This window comes from Haliotis rufescens, unplaced genomic scaffold (assembly GCF_023055435.1).
Source record: "Haliotis rufescens isolate VD_foot unplaced genomic scaffold, xgHalRufe1.0.p SCAF_8, whole genome shotgun sequence".
NCBI classification, from domain to species: Eukaryota; Metazoa; Mollusca; class Gastropoda; order Lepetellida; family Haliotidae; genus Haliotis; species Haliotis rufescens.
This window is the reverse complement of record NW_025964372.1, coordinates 14,911,980-14,930,314: the sequence shown is the minus strand read 5'-3', so window position 1 is coordinate 14,930,314 and position 18,335 is coordinate 14,911,980. Positions and strand designations below refer to the sequence as shown.

Sequence of the window (18,335 nt, the reverse complement as noted above, 5' to 3'; positions counted from 1 at the left end):
CCTTTCAAATTGCAGCACCGTGTGTAAAGCCCCCGCCGCATATACAGAATGGACACCGGGTGTTCTTCGGACTGAGTCATAACAACAAAGCTCGTTACTTCTGTATGGAAGGCTTCCGACTCACTGGCGACAACCAGTATCTCACCTGTAAATACGGAGAGTGGTTTGGTCCAATGCCCTATTGTGAAGAAAGTAGGTATTGTTTAACCGGCATTGGAATACGTTTAGAAATATATCTTGACATATCTTGACATGTTCTATATCTTGACATGTTCTATATCTTGACACGGAAGGCCCGTAAGGAAGGTAGCTTCGTCTCATTAGTGAACATTTTGGGGGGCAAAACGGTCTACACACAAAACAGTGACGTCATGATCAATGGCGTGCGTCAATGGATAAGAATGGCGTGTTTAGCTGGACGGCGAATTTCTTCCCCTTTGAATACTAGGCAAACGTGTAGCAATGATTCTCAATCCCGATCATTTCTTTAGAAACCGCAACACATAAAGGTTTTCTGTGTATTTAAAAAAATGAGAATGAGGAATATTAAACATAACAATATTTATCAATCGTATTTCATTATAACATTTAGTTTTCTTAAAGTATGTTTCTTTGCTGGTTGCAGACTATTGCCCAAACCCAGGGGAGATTATAAATGGTAAAGTCTTCAAAAAAGGCCACACGGGCAAGTTTCTCTTCAAAAGTTACATCATCACAATAAAACATGGCGACCGCCTAGAGTACGAATGTCACCGAGGCTACAAACTCCAAGGACCGAGAGGTGCAGCGTGTGTTAACGGGAAGTGGAGCCCGGATGATAAGCCGAAGTGTATAAAATCAAGACATCCCATCTTCCATCGGCTGTGGCGACCATCCGAAGAGAAGGACAAGCGCCGTATGTGAAGGTCATATCTTCGCCTTGCCTTACTACTTCCGGTTGTGACCTTTTTGGATGAAGCGTAAACTGTTTGTACATATGATTATCTCCCCTACAATTGAACTATTTTTAGCATTTTGAAACGGATACATTTCATTTGCCTGTTGGAGAATCTGATGCTATTATGCAAACGAAGTATTTTGTCTTCTTTTCCTCTCACTGGTTGCGTCAATGGTTATAACGAATTCGAAGGCAAGAGAGTTTTAAGGTCACATAAACGATCGTGTTTCTCAACTTAAACCAATACGATCTTAAAGTGGTTACATTTGATTCCGGTTTCGTTATATTTGGAATGGCTCACCATTCCGACATTTCGTTTTTTAATGTAATCCATCCCGATATAAGGACATCTTCTATTATCCACAGTATTATATTTCACTTCCAGTTTGATCAATACCCTGGATCCATTCGCTACCATAGATTTGTTTAACATCGTTGCTTTCTCTAACTTCTAACGAAACGGACTTTCTAACGGCGCTGACGAGAGTAATTTGATTGGACGGCTATTTTTAGAGTCGTGCCTTTCGAATCAAAACGAGGCTATAGTGGCGAATTGGTACAATTTTTTAAAACGTAATACACTGGATAATAGAGCATGTTACCATCGATGCTGTTCGTTATTTTGCAAATCATGAATTTGTGCGAGGTTTTGAAACCTTAGAAACGCGCTTTAATCAACTATGCGCAAATAAACTGTCGGGTAAAAGAAACTGTACACCCATGTTTGGTGGTGGCTAAAAATAATTTGATGGTGATTTATTTGATACGGGTATCATAGTTCCGTTCTGGACCCACAGTTTGCAGTGTTTCGCGACTGTTTTCAGCCAAACAATGTTTTGAGAACGTTTGTAATTTTGAGGTTAAATCCAATTCTCAAGTGTATACTTTCTTTTGTCCCGCGGTTCAGGTTATTCTCATTTACCAAGGGCCACATACACATACCATATACTTCATAGCATTGTTTTCATTAAGTCAAATGTGGAATAAATTTGGGATTGTAGCCACATCGATCTAAAATTAATTCGACCTATATTAATTACCTATTATATAACCTAAGGCCACAATTAACCTATGAGTTTTTCATTGCACAGCCAACTACTTGTAGCAATATGCGAGTGGCGAGTGTGTGGCAAGGCCCACATTACCACATTCAGACTAAATGAAAAGGCCAACATAACATCTATTGTCTCTTCATGGTTATTGCATTATTAGTTCTTGTTTGGAAGAATAGATATAAGATACATACATCAGCTTTTGAATTGCCGATGTTAGTTTCATAAGCATTTCTTGCCAATTGACACAAGTCCTCACTTCTGACAAAACATGCTACATCGACAAACGAAAAATCAGTTCGTTGTGGCCTAGCTAAAGTGAAACCTCCACATTCAGTACAATGGGCGAAAGCAAACCAGCCCTTGTGGGCGGGGAGGGGACAGGGAGCTACGGATGAGCATTAGGGCTATATTTTATATCTTGAAAATTCAAAATGCTAATTTGAATTTTTGACAAAAATAAAATTAATTTGAAATTATGTTGAAATTTAAAAATACTATTTTCAACATAGTATTTTACATTTAAAAAAAAATATGAGCCTAATGAGTTTCCGTACTTAGCAATATTGTTACGTGCTCCACGTGCATATCATACACTTTTGCTTCACAGAATGTATTGCATTACAAATGGGACCCCACAAGTGGAGCGCTGAAGCTATTTATGCCAAGGATGTTGGTATGTTTGCTCAAAAGTATATATTGAGAAATACGTATATAATTGAATATTTCTTAAACAGATAATATTTTATTGTGATGGACTGGGTTTTGGTTAGAAACAATTCCATGTACAGGTTACAGCGTATTATCATGCAATACATTACATGATTACCAGTAACTGTATTCGATAATAAGTAGCTAGCGTAGTGTTCGTAGAAGTGAGTGATCAATGTTCTTATTTAACTATATAGTTTGACATGTAACATTTGTCAATCGTGTCTTGTGATAATTTTTCATATCGAATATGTTACATCTGCATATACACTGTATAGCGATCTTGAGGCGCTGGTACGACGAAGTTTGGTATGGGTCAATATCATATATGCAACTGTATTGTCTTAAAACTGCATACTAAATTATATATACCATAAATGACGTGATAATATTTAACTTTTTAATGAAAATAGTCCCGTCATTCAATGTGCAGAGTTGCTTCCCTTAGTTTGCCGCATCAGACTGCTTGTGGGTTCAAATCCCAGAATCACCCATTATGACAGCACCACACCAATGCTTGTGGTCATCACGAAGTATGTTTGTCACATTGAGATAATTAAGCTGACAACTTGAATGTGACTTAAATACAGTTCAAGGTCCAAATTAATCTGTGCACAACAGCGACAAGCCTTAAATGTGGTTCATACTTGTAATTCTAGTCGATCGTTTATGCATTAAACATGCGCTCGTAACATGGACGGCCTCATTCCCATGCTTTCCAAGTATTCTTTCCGTGTGTAAGCAGGTGGCGATATACACAGAGAAACAAATTAAGCACCTCTTACTATATATTTCCATGTAAAATAGTCATTTATGAAATATTTTATGAAGGTTCCATGACAACTGGTATTTGACCACACCTTTCAGTTGCTGCCACTTCTTCTTTGCATCATGATGTGAACCAGAGCTTGGTCCATCGAGAAAACCATACATTGCTTCTTTGTCTTTGTTCCCCCAGGTTTCGGTTATAACTCAGACACTTTATAAGTGAGGACAATGTCTTGTGTAAACTGAGGAGCAAAGGAAACACCACGTATGCAATTCAGTTGATTTTATCATATGTTTGATTTTCAATTGAAAATATCTTAAGTTCGCGATATTATCTTTAAAAAATAAACTTTACTGGTGCTTAGTCAGTACAGAAGAAATAGTTCTACATGGTTTTATATTTTGTAAATAATTGATTCAAAACTTTTATAAAGTGTTTTTAATACGTAACTGCTGACGGATATCTTAGACATCTTTTCTTTGAAAATCAATACATTTGCTTTTTCGACACAAAATTTACAATTTAAACATGGTAGGGGTCAAATTCATTACTTACCCCTGTCTTCATTGAACCCATTTATTTTTACTCAAAACTACCCAGCCACAGATTACTTTTTACAGACTGTTGCAGACAGGAATTGGTTATCAAATTTATCAACATTTCTTTCAATTTTCAATTACATAAAAAATCAAATCGGTATACTTTCTTTTGCGGCTCAGTATATAGATGATGCAAAAGTTGATACATGGAACTAAAGAAAGTGTGATGCTTAGCTTTTTCCCAGGTGTATAATTTGAACTATGATTCATTGAATTCATGTCAATAAGGATTTAGTTTGCTCTTGTTTCAGAGATCGTAATGCCAATCTACTCAATAATACCAACGATTACGGTGCACGTGTTCTTTGGATCATTGGCTACTTGTTAGAACTGCACAATATAGTAACGTGAGTGAGTGAGTGAGTTAAGATTTATCGTCACATCGGCAATATTTCAGCCATACCGTGACGAGATAAAGTTAAAAATTGAATTGACAACAAATATGTTTAGAATGCATAAAACCTGTATCCGAAGGACAGTACAATAACTAGACTATCACAGATTTGAGGTAAAACTAGTTTGAGAACATGTAAAAGAATAAACTGTCAGTAAACCGCTATTGTTGGATATTGTCATATGTTCAATACTTTGTTATCCATTTACAACACGTTGTTAGATATTTTGTTGACGCAACAATATATAACAATACATTTGTTGGCTGTTCTCAGAGAACAATTGATGCATCTAACACGCATATTCCAGATCAGTTTGCGATGATTTGCTGTCACCAATTCCAGCATCAAGGCCGTAGTTAACTTTTTTTGACAGGGGGTGCAAATATTTGTACAAGTATCACTTGTCATCAAATTTTATTTTCATGATTCAAATTAAACTGTTTTCTATAAAAAAAATTCCCCTATCAAACAAAATGGCTGGACCTAAATTAATAACGAACGTTTCGGGAAACATTTTATGACACTTCAGTTTTGATCATTTCTCCTGCTTTGTTTGTTTGTTGTTTAACACCGCACTCAGCAATGTTTCAGCTATAGTTATGAAGGCTCTTCCTGCTTTAGCGTCATTAACATTCGAAGCTCTATAATTTCAATTATTGAATGTTGTTAATATTTAAATAATATTTTCTCAGTTTCATCTAAACTCGGATATCACCGTGATCACTTTGGTAGTTCATAACTGGAATATAGAACATACTTGCCCCTGGGCGTGCCTCGTCGTAGTGTCCATCTTTCTATTTAACATATATCCATACGTTTGCAGCAAAACTTGTTGATAGACTCGTTTAGCATTTACTATTTAGGTTCTATGAGTTGTTTTCAGGAGGATGTGTTATAGTAAATATTGTGATAATAGAGTAAAACTTCATTGGTCGAATTCGTTATTGACAGAATTATCAACTATGAATCATACTATTCATGTTTTACTTCGCTGTGTTAACTATGTTACGCCTTCGCATATTACAAACGACTATAGATAGAAGTGCTAGATGGCGGTAGGTTTTGTTTGACAGCTCATATACACTTTTGTTCAAATAAACCTCCCCTCGGTCGCGGCCGCAGCGCGAATTTGACGCGATCGTGAGCAGTGCTGTTAAAAGCCAACGTCCCCTTGATCGCGGCCGCGGCGCGAATTTGACGCGATCGTTGGAACGTTTGTAAGTGCAATACTGTTAAATACAAACGTCAGCTCGGTCGCGATCCGGGGACATTTGGTTTTGACAAAAGCGAAGATTTCGCGTGGCTGTCGTGATCGTGGGGATGTTTGTTTGAAAGTAGTGTACGGCAGGTTTGCTCTGTATAACACATTTTCATGGACTATTTTCTAATTTTATTGGAAAAATAAACAGATGAAAAGTGGAAAAGCACCTTTTGTTTTATGTTGTGTTTTGATTTAACTTCGTGTGAGTGAGTGAGTTAAAATTTAACGTCGCATCGGCATTATTCCAGGCATATAGCGACGAGACCAAGTTAAGATTTCTACAATTTAGTTTTTTTATGCAAAGTTATATTAAAAACAATTTATGAATCTTATTTGAGCATATTATATTTAAAAACAATTCATGAAACATATTTGAGCATAACAATATAATACAGTTTTAAAATACGGGCTATAGGCCACCAGAAACCGAAGCTAGGCCACCGTAGTGGGGATCATGGGGACTTACAGTACCTCTGCTTCCTGCATGATACCCCAGCAGGATTTACGTCATCACTTTAGCCACTGGTGGTTGTGAACAATGCTAGCCAATATTAAAAAAAATACTCAGCAGTGGCTTGATGATAGTAACATCGATTATGATAGGATTACGTGTCACACAGGGGAACAATATTTTTACGTTACGTTAACCTCCTGGACAGAGCCTTCATTTAAACCAGTTGATAATAGCATCACACCAAATTAAAAAAAACCCAAGCATTTAATTATTCACATACATATTAGATATCAATTATACAGACCAATTTCCTTCAAATAGCTGATGATAAGATTTAACGCAGTTTTGTTTGTTTGTTGTTTAACCCCGTGCCCCGACTACCTGTACATGATGGTGTCTGGACCAGACAATCCAGTGAATAGGCCGCCAGGACCTATGCTGGTTGTAAAAGTCAGGCTCGGTGGCTTGCTTGATGTTTATAATTTGAGTTGGTTTGTCTGGTAGATTACAGACGGGGATTGAAACGCAAACACTCAGGCAATGCGTTCTGCGAGTTCGGGGGAAGAATGTTCTAGTCGGTTAAGGCGCTGCAAATTCGATTTGCGTACCTTGTTAGGTGCGCCTGATTCCTGTGATTGCTGATGTAATACCAGTTTTGTCGTGAAGGTCGAAGTCCCACATCACTTGGGGATTTCCCCCTTCACGGACCAGACAATCCAGTGATTGACATCATGAGCATCGATCTACGCAATTGGGATACAATGACAAACATCAACCAAGTCAGCGAACCTAACCACCCGATCCCGTTAGTCGCCTCTTACGACAAGCATAGTCGCCTTTTACGGTAAGCATGGGTTGCTGAAGGCCTATTCTACCACGGATCTTCACGCCGTCAAATAACTGAAATACTGTTCACGGCAACATGAAACACAATTCTCTCATTCTCCTAATTTGTCTTAAGAATATGTAATGACCATTAAAAACTTAGTAGTCAATAGCAACATTCCAGCAATATCACGGCGGGGGACACCAGAAATGAGCTTCACACATTGCAGCTTGTGGAAAATCGAACTCGGGTCTTCAGTGTGACGAGCGAACGCTTTAACCACAGCTACCCCACCGCTGAACTAACAACAGAATGAAGGCAGCACTGAACACTGATTATAATATTGATTATTTGTACCCCATTATTTCTTTAATAAAAGTCGATGTGAAATTCCTCCAAGAAATTTGCACTTATATAGCGACGTGCATGTACGTGTGTGTGTGTGTGTGTGTGTGTGTGTGTGTGTGTGTGTGTGTTTCTGCTTGTACTCGTCCGGATTGATGCCGATTTATAGTGCTAGCTCACTGAGATACCATCCCGCAGTTTAACATGAATACTCCACTCAGACTCAGAGTCGACCAGTCCTTGTTTTAGCCCCTGAATGCCGAGCGCCAGACAGGGTAACAACAAGTACGATCTTTTAACGTCTTTTGGTATGACGCGGCCGGAGATCGAACCCCGTACCTTCCGCTCTCCGGGCGGACGCTCTACCTCTAGGCCACGGTGGCGGTCCTTAAATATAATGGTCTACTGAGTAAGCTTGTTTAACTGTTTCAAGGACTAAAGCCACGTGTAAGACTGAGACACCATACTCGTACCTTGATAATTACCTTAAAGTTAAAAACTAGTGGACCAAGAAAGTATTGTTTGAGAGTTTCATAAATTTCCTGGGACTGCCAATTTGCTGAGTATAGTACCGCTTTTAGTGAACAACAATCCAGTGATTGAAATCATTATCATCGATCCACACGACTGGGATACGATGACATGCATCAACCAAGTCAGCGAGCCTGACCACCCAATCCCGTTAGTCGCCTCTTACGACAAGCATACTCGCCATTTACAGCAAGCATGGGTTGCTGAAGACCTATTCTACCCCGGATATTCGGGTCACGTCAAACTGTGTAAGGGACAAATACTTTTGCATTTTTTCCCCAAAAGATGAAACATAAGCCACGCCCACGGAGACGGACTGGTTTCACCACAGTGGGATGTCGGGGAATCCCAACGCAAGTTGAGGACATTTTCTTGCCGCCTTTGTCCTGGGCCCGCTTGCACAACACCATCGTATCATACCATTACAGACCGCCGTCATATAGCTGGAATATTGCTGAGTGCGGCGTTAAACAACAAACGGATAAAATCGTGATAGCCTCAACAACCGAGCCTATGCTGAGAGATAGCAGGTAACTTTAGTTCATACTCTCGTTGGGAGTTGTGTCCCTTTGTATGTATACCAATGCCTGTTGAGCAATTTGCTCAATGCGTTAATGTTGTTGAGTATCGTGACTTTGGCAGCCTGGGAGTATAGTGACTTTGGCAGCGTGCGAGTATAGTGTCTTTGAAGGCGTGCCATTTTACGTTAATAAGCAGTCATCTTATTCATGTCTCGTCACAACATTTGTTCCTTTGCCAGGAACATCGATTTTGTCATTGACCTATTGGGAACATATTGAGTGTTGTTGTTGTTGTTGTTGTTGTTGTTAGGCCTTCTGTTTTGCGAATACCACACTACTGGGGATGTACATTCTAAAAGGTGATAACAACTGTAAGAAGCGTACTGATTGGTTATGTGCTCACAAACATATTTCTACAATTTCTACAACACAGCCATTCCGCGTCATCCGATTGTGAACTCAAATTGTATGTTATAAACTGCAGGACAGAGGAAAGTACACGCCCATGTTTTACGGTGGCTTAAATAGAAACAAACGAGTACTGGTTATTCGACGGTGATGTATTTGATATGGGACCAGTAACGTTTTTATGAAGTTTATAATGTTTGTATGTGTACAAAGTTTCCTTTCTTTTGACCAGCAGCTTAGTTCAATGTCCCAGTTTGACACAAATAACTAATTACAACGTCTCGATCTAGACTGGAAGATGGCTCCCGGCCATGAACCATGGTCCTCCTTTAAGTAGAGTTTGTGAGTAGACTTAATATCTTTAGATTCATGGGTCAATGCCGAACAATTCAAACCAGTTGGCAGTTACAAAGTGTAGGAAATTAAATTGACTAATCCGAGGGTCGAGGTGTATATAAGTTCATTGCAATTGTGTTGGGAAATGGGAACTTTAATTGAATAAACGTTAACCACATCAAGCTCATTAGATAGACTTCAACGTTTACCATGATAATTAACTTTTCATTTCTATATAATTTTTGTTAATGTTTTTGCCCTGTTCACATTTCAAAACAGTACAAACATTGTTATTTAAAATACAATTTTCTCGTATCATTTTCTACATATTAGGTCATGTTAAGTATATTTCTTTTCAGCTTTTCAACCAGCAAAGGGCGTCGGCGATTTCTTTGCGACGAGAGGAACATTCTGGTGTGATAGACTCACTCACTCACTCATGCATGTCTTTTGATAGTGGTTAAACTTATTAACCCCGTCGGAATTCCGGGTTACAATAGTTACCCAACCACCTATGTTAGTCGTAAGAAGCGACTAAATGGATCGCATGGTCCGGTTCGGTGACCTGGTTGATTGCATGTTATCATTGCCCGACCGCGTGCGTTGTGGTTCGTGTCACTGGGTCTGGTCTATTTATAGACCTCCGCCATACAGCTGGAATATTGATGAGTGCGGCGTTATACAACAAACGAACAAACTTTTAAGATTAACAACGCGCGAGAATAAACAATATTGATCATTATGTTACATGTTGAATCGTAATTGTGTAATCAACACATAATTTCATCAACTATACAGATATTACTTTCGAGTACCTATACATCTAAAAATGAGGGGGCACGGGTGGCCCAGCCGTCTGAGGCGCCGCAATTAGCTGTGCAGAGTTGCGTCCCTTGGGCACGCCAGAAACCTATGATTGTTGGTTCGAATCCCGGTTCGCCCCGATTATGTTTCTAGGTTTGTCATCACTATACCCGTGCTCGTGGGTTTCACCGAAGTGGTAAACGTCTAAGACCTGCATCACTTGGGTATCTCTTCCCACATTAAGCCGACACGTCATGATATGACTGGAATACTGTTTAAAGCGGCGTTAAACCCAAATCACTCATACTCTAAAAAATAGTAGTGAGTACCAGACAAATGTCTGACACAATCGGGAATACTATAATTTGTTTTGTTTGTTTTTGTGTTAGTTGTTTAACGCCGCACTCCAACGCCGCAATATTCCAGCTATATGACGGAGGTCTGAAAATAATCGAGTCTGGACCAGACAATCCAGTGATTGATATCATGAGCATTGGGATACGATGCCATGCATCAACCAAGTCAGCAAGTCTGACCACCCGATCCCATTGCCTCTTACGACAAGCATAGTCGCCTTTTACGGCAAGCATGGGTTGCTGAAGACCTATTCTTACCCGGATCTTCACGGGTGTGGTTTAACGCTTTTACGAATGTTCCATCAATAATCACAGAAATGATATTCTAACACTGTACCTATGTGGGAATCGGGCCTGCGGCGTGACGAGCGAACCCTTTACCTATTATGCTTTTCCACCAGCCCCTATAAGAAAGATGGTGTGTATAATCTTGAGGTTTCAAGTTCCGACTTGTGTTGCTATACACTGAAGATATGTAAAGGCACATCAATGCATGATAGGACAATGAATCATTATCTTTAAAATGTTTCTTAATTCTATTACTTTCATCATTATTATTAACCGAACCTACTGGCACCTACAATCGATGATTCTCAGGCTGCCTATCTAAGTACGTGGGGGCCCAGTCGTCTAGGTGACATCTTCCCGAGGCAAGGGAAGATGTAGTCGTCTAGGTGTCATCTTCCCGAGGCAAGGGAAGATGTCTAGGTGTCTATGTTGCGTCCTTGGCCTTGAGGCACGCCAGAGGTTAGGACCGAGGGTTCGAATATCCTGAGTACTATTTCAAAGTTTGTCAGCACCATGCCCGTGCTCGTGTGTTTCACCAAAGTAGTAAACGTCTGAGACCTGCATCACTTCGGAATTTTCCCAAACACCCAGTTGACACACCTGGGTCCACTTGCACAAAGCGATCTTAACGCTAAAATGATCGTAACTCCCATACTTTAACATAGGCTTACAATAGTCGTAGCGCTAAGATCGCTTTGTGCAAGTGGGCCCTGATATGACTGGAATACTGTTCAAAACGCTGTTAAACCAAACCAATGACTCCGAGTTCGGTGCGAGTTAGGCACGGGTCATTACGTGTCCAGTTATGATCACAATCAAAGGATACCCCGTGGTCAAGTGGTCAGTTATTCATTGTGTAGAGGTTGCAAATACCCTGGGGCTCAAGGTCAATGTTTCTAGATTCACGGTCTAAATCTCGTCAAACGGCTGTTACAAAGTTTAATGTCTCGGTAATGAAATTAGCCAAGCGGAGGGCGATTTATATGTAAGTCCGGTACACTGGTCAGTCACTACCTGACCAACCGAAGACTGTCGGCATTCAATGAAACACCACTGTTGGTCAACATAACAAAAACTTGTTCACCGACCTTCTGATTCAAGGTAAGCGTTGTGTTTCCTTCGTTTCTCTCCATACACAAGAATATTGTGACATATGTCATCAAGTTTGAATTAAAGATGGGTAAGAGACTAATCACCTCCGTGTATGAGTGTGGATGTTGAAACACACCTGTGACGCAACCCTATTGCTAATAACATCGACAAAACCATTTATCTGAATATTAGTTTTCTCTATTATATTCCCGGAAAGGGGGTTGGGTGTACGTTAGTCATGTCTACATTATCTTCAGCCCACCATTCAGTTGTAGTACATAGTGGAATTAACGGAACTGGACTTCCTTTTCACACTCAAGTGAATCGTTGCAAATTTTATGGAAACGTAAGTCGTCAGCGGGGGTCGAACCAGCATCGTATGATTTTGTAACGTGTTATAACCGGACCTATAGAAAATAATATAGAGTGAGTGAGTGAGTATATTCTAGCAATATCACGGCAGAGGACACCATAAATGGGCTTCACACATTGTACCCATGTCGGGAATCGAACCCGGGTCTTCGGCGTGACGAGAAAACGCTTTAACCACTAAGCTACCCGACCGTCCCTGAAAATATAGAGAGTACAGTTTTTTAATTTTTTTTAGTTGGCTTCGCATTCCGTTATGATCAATTATGTTACAAGAATGAGTCATTTTAGCAGCCAAGCTAAATGTCATGCTTCATTATAATAACAAGCGACAAAAAATTCCTTAATCATAAAAAAATGTCCAATAAAATCAGTTCATTGTACCATCCCGACTATTTCCAAAGTGTCTCTGAAACACTTGCAAATAGTGATGACACCATGTGTTCGCGAAAAAAGGACGTCACCCCCACTCCCCCGCGGGTAACACCCGTCACAAACACAATTCATAAACAGCTTATGAAGTTAGCTTTTCTAAACGTTTTAGTGACAAAACGTGCCCATTTAATGGATTTGGTTTGAAGATTATTTTGGTCTTTTCCTGTCCCTGTTCTGACACACCTATGTAAATATAAATGATGTAATTATTATAATATATATATATATTATTAAGTAGGCAGAAACCATGTACTATCAGATGGATTATATTAGTCAGCTTATGGGTATCTGGAAATAACAAGCTGAGACTAAAGGTTTATTGTACCCATTCATGCATGCACCGGTTTACTAGCGTCACGTGTTACCATGGCCACGCAGAACACCTGTCGCAACAGTTTTAGTTTCAGTTTGTTTGTTGTCTAACGCCGCATTCAGCAATACCAGCTATATGATGGCGGTCTGTAAATAATCGAGTCTAGACCTGACAATCCAGTGATTGATATCATGAGCATCGATCCACGCAATTGGGAAACGATGACATGCATCAACCAAGTCATCGAGCCTGACCACCCGATCCCGTTAGTCGCCTCTTAGGACAAGCATAGTCGCCTTTTACGGCAAGCATGGGTTGCTGAATGCCTATTCTACCCCGGATCTTCACGAGTCTGTCGAAACACTAATAAACGAAATAGATACAGTATTAATAGTAGTACTACTTTAGTCTGACGTTAACGAGTTTCAAATTCACCTTAAATAGTATCGTCAATGGAGATCTATAATCACGTTAGTTTGATTGAGTTTTTATCTCGTTTCTCGAGAGAGAACTATGATATGCTTTTCCATATGCCTTATTGGTATGAAGAATATTCTGAACTATTTTTGAGAACTTGTTACTCTTCGATCACAAAGTTTCTGTATCTATGTTTCTATATTGACCTCAAAATGCATACAGTTCGTCATGCCACTCGATGGTAGAGTAGTCTTGTTTGTTCTTTAAACACTGCAGCTTCAATCATGGACCGGGTGATCAGGCTAGGTGACTTGGTTGACTTCTTTGTTTGTTTGTTTGTTTGTTGTTAAACGCTGCACTCAGCAATAATAATAATAATAATAATATGTGCATATTTAATGCGCCAGATTCCATTCACCAAGTGAATGCTCATAGAGCTACACTATTATTACCCCGGTCAATGGATCAGTGAGCACTCGATTTTCATTCTCAGCTGCCTGGGGATCATACACCCCAAGCTGCCTGTGAGGAGCTAGATGGTTAACAGACACATTACCATCTCATCCTACCGGGTACCCACTCACTGCTGGGTGAAAAGAGGCACATTTCGAACAAAGTCACTTGCCTAAGGTGGTACATGTGCTTCAGTGTGGGGCAGGACCGAAGCCCTAGAAACTCTCAGGAGTCAAGCTGCTGAACGTGGTCACCCATCCCACTACTCTCCGAGACCGACGTTGCTTAACTTCCCCTGAATAGTGATCTGTGCGCTGTGCACAGGACCACGTGTCACTCCAACTGCACGAGGCGGTCTGTAAATAATAAAGGCTGGACAAGACAATCCAGTGATTGACATCATGACAACGATCCACGCAATCGGATCAACCAAGTTAGCGAGTCTGACCACCCGATCCCATTAATGGCACGGGATATCTACGATCACTTAAAACTAAAAAAACATTAATACAATTCAAAATGTTGGAAGCCATTACAACACAATATACGGTCTGTCGGGTAAAATATAATGAATCTATTAAATCATACCTAAATTGTTTTCATGCTAAACCCGGACGGGTCATCAAGTTATGAAGTGATATATAGCAATAGTGACACCGTGGTCAGCGGGAAATGTACACGTCTAATCAGTTACCCAGACATATGTTAGGCCATTGCATGAAAGAATATTGTGGACATGCAGCGGCGTTGTGTTCCGGACATATTTCTTCTATGAATAATTTAGTTTCTTTGTACATATACTTAATGAACCGCTAAGCTGGACGAGCAGCAAAAGGAGTAGCTACATTATCATACATTTATCAGAATTATATGGGCGATCACAATAATGTGGTTGATCTAACCAAAATTGCACAAAAGCAATAAGTTTAAATGTTCTCCTGTCATAAGTCGCCATGTGTGTAAGAACGTGTGAATTTTGTGTCAAATGACCACTTGGAATAACAACATTCATCTCATTTACACAGTTTTTATCGTCCAGCGATGTGACGTCATGCAAAAATATATTTACGTAGTCAAGCAACAACTAACGAGAAGAATGAAGTTTTTTTCTTTTTCTGCAATTAAAAAACAAACCTGATGCACGACAAGGGAAGACTCAGTTATCAATCAAGTTCAGCTGTACTAAGACCGTCGGGTGGCCCAGTCGTCTAAGGCGCCGCGATGCGCTGTGCAGAGTTGCGTCCCTTGGGCACGCCAGAAACCTATGATTGTGGTTTCGAATCCCGGTTCTCCCCGATTATGTTTCTAGGTTTGTCAGCACCGTGCTCGTGGGTTTCACCGAAGTGGTAAATGCCTGATACCTGCATCACTTCGGGCTTTCCTCCCACATTTAACGGAACGCCGTGAAATAACTTGAATAATGTTAAAAGCGGCGTTAACCCCAACTCACTCACTCACTAAGGCCGACATGTGTGCAGGGATGATAAAGCTATTAGAATACCTTAACCCGTTTGGTAACATTCTTAGCTATAAACGTTTTGAAAGTACAAAGTTGAACGTCCTTGGGATTGGGTTCCAAATAGCGTATCATAGTTGTTAACTAGACCATGACGTTCGTGTACCTGTGTGTAACGTAATAGCTAGTCAGTGCGGTATTCAGAGAGAACATCGTTGGGCACGTTAAACAGACAGGTTAGTAATATATTTTTCATATACCTAGTTTGGTTCATTTTTTTTTAGTGTGAGTTCAATGGAACATGAACCTTCATAGAGTGAGGGCCAAACTGTATGCACGTCGGAGTTTGTTAAGAACTACCTCAGTCAGTCACAATGACAGCAGGTCGTAATACATTGACATCAAGTAAAAGACGTCAAAATGGCCGACACGATGAACGCACTCAGCACTATTCCAACTATATGACGGCGTTCAATCTGAAATAATTAAAGAAATATGTGTTCATTGTAATACCTGAAATCTGATTGCCTCGATATAAAACAAGCACTGTTGCGACCTGTCATTGAAAAATGAAATTATAATTATGTCCATAATGCACCAAGTGCATGTCAAAATCTTTCAAATTTGTGTCTAATCCTTACTTTGAAGGGTCTTTGAACACATTTAATACCCCTAAGTTTTTGATAACATACTACATATATAATCCGTGTGTTAAGTATAATTTGTCATGCTTTCTGGGGCTTGACGTCAAACTGTGTTTATTTGTTTGTTGTTTATCGCCGCACTCAGCAATACTCCAGCTATATGACGGCGGTCTGTAAATAATCGAGTCTGGACCAGACAATCCAGTGATTGACATCATGAGCATCGATCTACGTAATTGAGATATGATGATATGCATCAACCAAGTCTGATCCTGACCACCCGATCCCGTTAGTCGCTTCTTACGACAAGCACAGTCGTCTTTTACGGCAAGTATGGGTTGCTGAAGACCTATTCCAACCCGGATCACCACGGGTCTTAAAGCCCTGAGAGTTATCTTGAACTTATCAGCTGATCTTACCTGTTTCCAACCCTGATTCGCTCATATTGTTTCAGAAATGCTGACGAAAGAAGAATCGTTGGAGTTCATCAGGGATGTTCTAGATATTTCGGATGCTCCATCCAAGATGGCTGCCAATAAACTGGATTTCCTTAATTTACTGGTGTTCCGTCTACAGCACACCGTCCTATTTCAGAACCTAAGTCTCATGGCGGAGGACCACAGCGTGAGACGCAGGCCAACCATAGACGAAATCAAAGAGTCAGTCTTCTCAAGAACAGGTGGATTGTGCTACACTCAGAATGTTTTCACTTTCTACTTGTTGAAATCCTTGGGCTATGACGCATACCTGAACAACGCGACTGTGTCGACACCCGCGATGCTTCCGGATAATCACGTGATCGTCTTTGTGAAGAATGTCGTGAAACCTGGAGATCTGTATCTGATTGAGATCAGCATTGGCCATCCAACATTTGGAGCCATTTGCATGGACTTTGAAACAGAGTCGCCTCTGATAAAAGAATCTTTTCTGGAATACAAGTACATCAAAGAAGGTGGAAAGATACTGCGCATGCACGGAGAAGGAGACTTCCGGTCAGCCACACCTCTTCCTCATGAATACAACATCGGAAGATTTAGGCGTTTTTACGACTTCGAACTGAATCTAAGGACCGAGTTGGAAGAGCTGGGCGAATGTTTCGACTCTGTTTACACCGATCCTGATATGACACCATTCCACGATACCATAAGGGCAATCACCTTCAAGGATGAAAGAGCCGTGATGATGGTGAATTCTAAGCTCATATTGGAGGGCACTGATGGAGAGTTCAGCGTACGCCAGTTTGATGACGACTGTGAGCTTGCAGTGGCCTACAATAAATATTTCCCACAGATTAGTATGGGGGTAATTGAAATGGCAATCAAAAACTGGAGGACTGTTTGCAGCCTGAGGAAGAGAGGGTCTGAGGTACCCAGGAGTACCGCGGCATAAGAGACTGACAGTTCGTTGATGTTGACTTGTCAATTATACCCTGGACAATCGAGGATGGTGATCTGAATATCGCGTGTGAAGAAAATAGATGAAGGTCCTATTTTCCTTTCATTTTCACATTTATGTAAATTGTCGAAGAAAACGGTTAACGTATGACAATAACACTACTACATTGTACATCAATATGGTAACATTTAGCTGAATTATTGTTCTATCTAGTGCAATGAGCACAAAGAAAATATATTATGCAGTGTATGAGATACAGAATAAAAGTTTCTAGCGGTAGTCTTTTTCTCAGAAATCTCCAGAAGGAAAATGATTGATGCATGGTGAGTGAGTATGGTTTAACGCCGTTCTAAGCAACATTCCAGCAATATCACGGCGGGGGACACCAGAAATGGGCTTCACACATTGCACCCATGTGGGGAATCGAACCCGGGTCTTAGGCGTGACGAGCCAACGCTTTAACCACTAGGCTGCCCGACCACCCCTTTGATGCATGGAATGTACGAGCATCTCAAAATTGCAATCTGGCAGTGATCAAAGAGATGTATAACGTACATGTTTTGCACTCCCTTGTCTTTCTGAAGGACCGCCTCCGTTGTCTAGTAGATGAAGCGTCTGTCCAGAGAGCGGAAGGTCAGTTGTTCGCACCCCAGCCGTGTCATACCAAAAGAATAATTTTAAAAGATGTTACTTGTTTCTACCCTGCCTCATTAAGAGAATAAAACAAGGACTAGTCGGCTCGAAGTCAGTTTACTGTGTCTGAGTGGGATTTTTCATGTTACACTGTGGCATAGTATCGTAGTGGGCTTGAACTGTAAAACCGGTATCAGTGCGAATAATAGAAACAGCTTCCCTAAACCTATACCGCCACGAGTCAGCTTGACTTTGGCGTGCTGTCTCAAATACTCACAGAGTCTTCTGGACTAAGGATTTACGCGGTAACATCTTTTTGGAAAAATATATTTAATAAAAATATTTTTTTTCTTCTGATAGGATTAAATATGTTCAGGGCTCGCACAACCTCGATATGAAATGTAGATCATTGCTGAACTCACAACCAGAAGGGGCCAATTGAGTGGCTGTCTTTTAGCTTATTATTGAGAGAAATTCGGTAAGACTCGGTTATTCACAGGAATAGGGGAGTATCTGAGAAACACTTTTACAGCGA

The 18,335-nt window shown here is 40.4% G+C and overlaps 2 protein-coding genes across 3 annotated transcripts in view; both read left to right on the top strand.

Moving 5' to 3' along the window:
• The window catches only part of LOC124149067 (protein lev-9-like), a 77,208-nt gene extending 71,318 nt beyond the window's left edge, over positions 1-5,890 (top strand). For both annotated transcript variants that reach the window (XM_046520429.2, XM_046520428.2), the window contains exons 12-13: positions 16-192; positions 626-5,890. In XM_046520429.2, the coding sequence (XP_046376385.1) occupies positions 16-192; positions 626-903 (455 nt within the window). In that variant the 3' untranslated portion in view covers positions 904-5,890. The remainder of the gene's footprint in view (positions 1-15; positions 193-625) is intronic.
• A 9,393-nt stretch (positions 5,891-15,283) lies between these two features.
• LOC124149017 lies at positions 15,284-17,437 on the top strand. The gene is made up of 2 exons (XM_046520349.2): positions 15,284-15,364; positions 16,227-17,437. The coding sequence occupies exon 2, from the start codon at positions 16,229-16,231 to the stop codon at positions 17,159-17,161; it is 933 nt and encodes a 310-aa protein (XP_046376305.2). The 5' UTR covers positions 15,284-15,364; positions 16,227-16,228; the 3' UTR covers positions 17,162-17,437.
• The last annotated feature ends 898 nt before the right edge of the window (positions 17,438-18,335 follow it).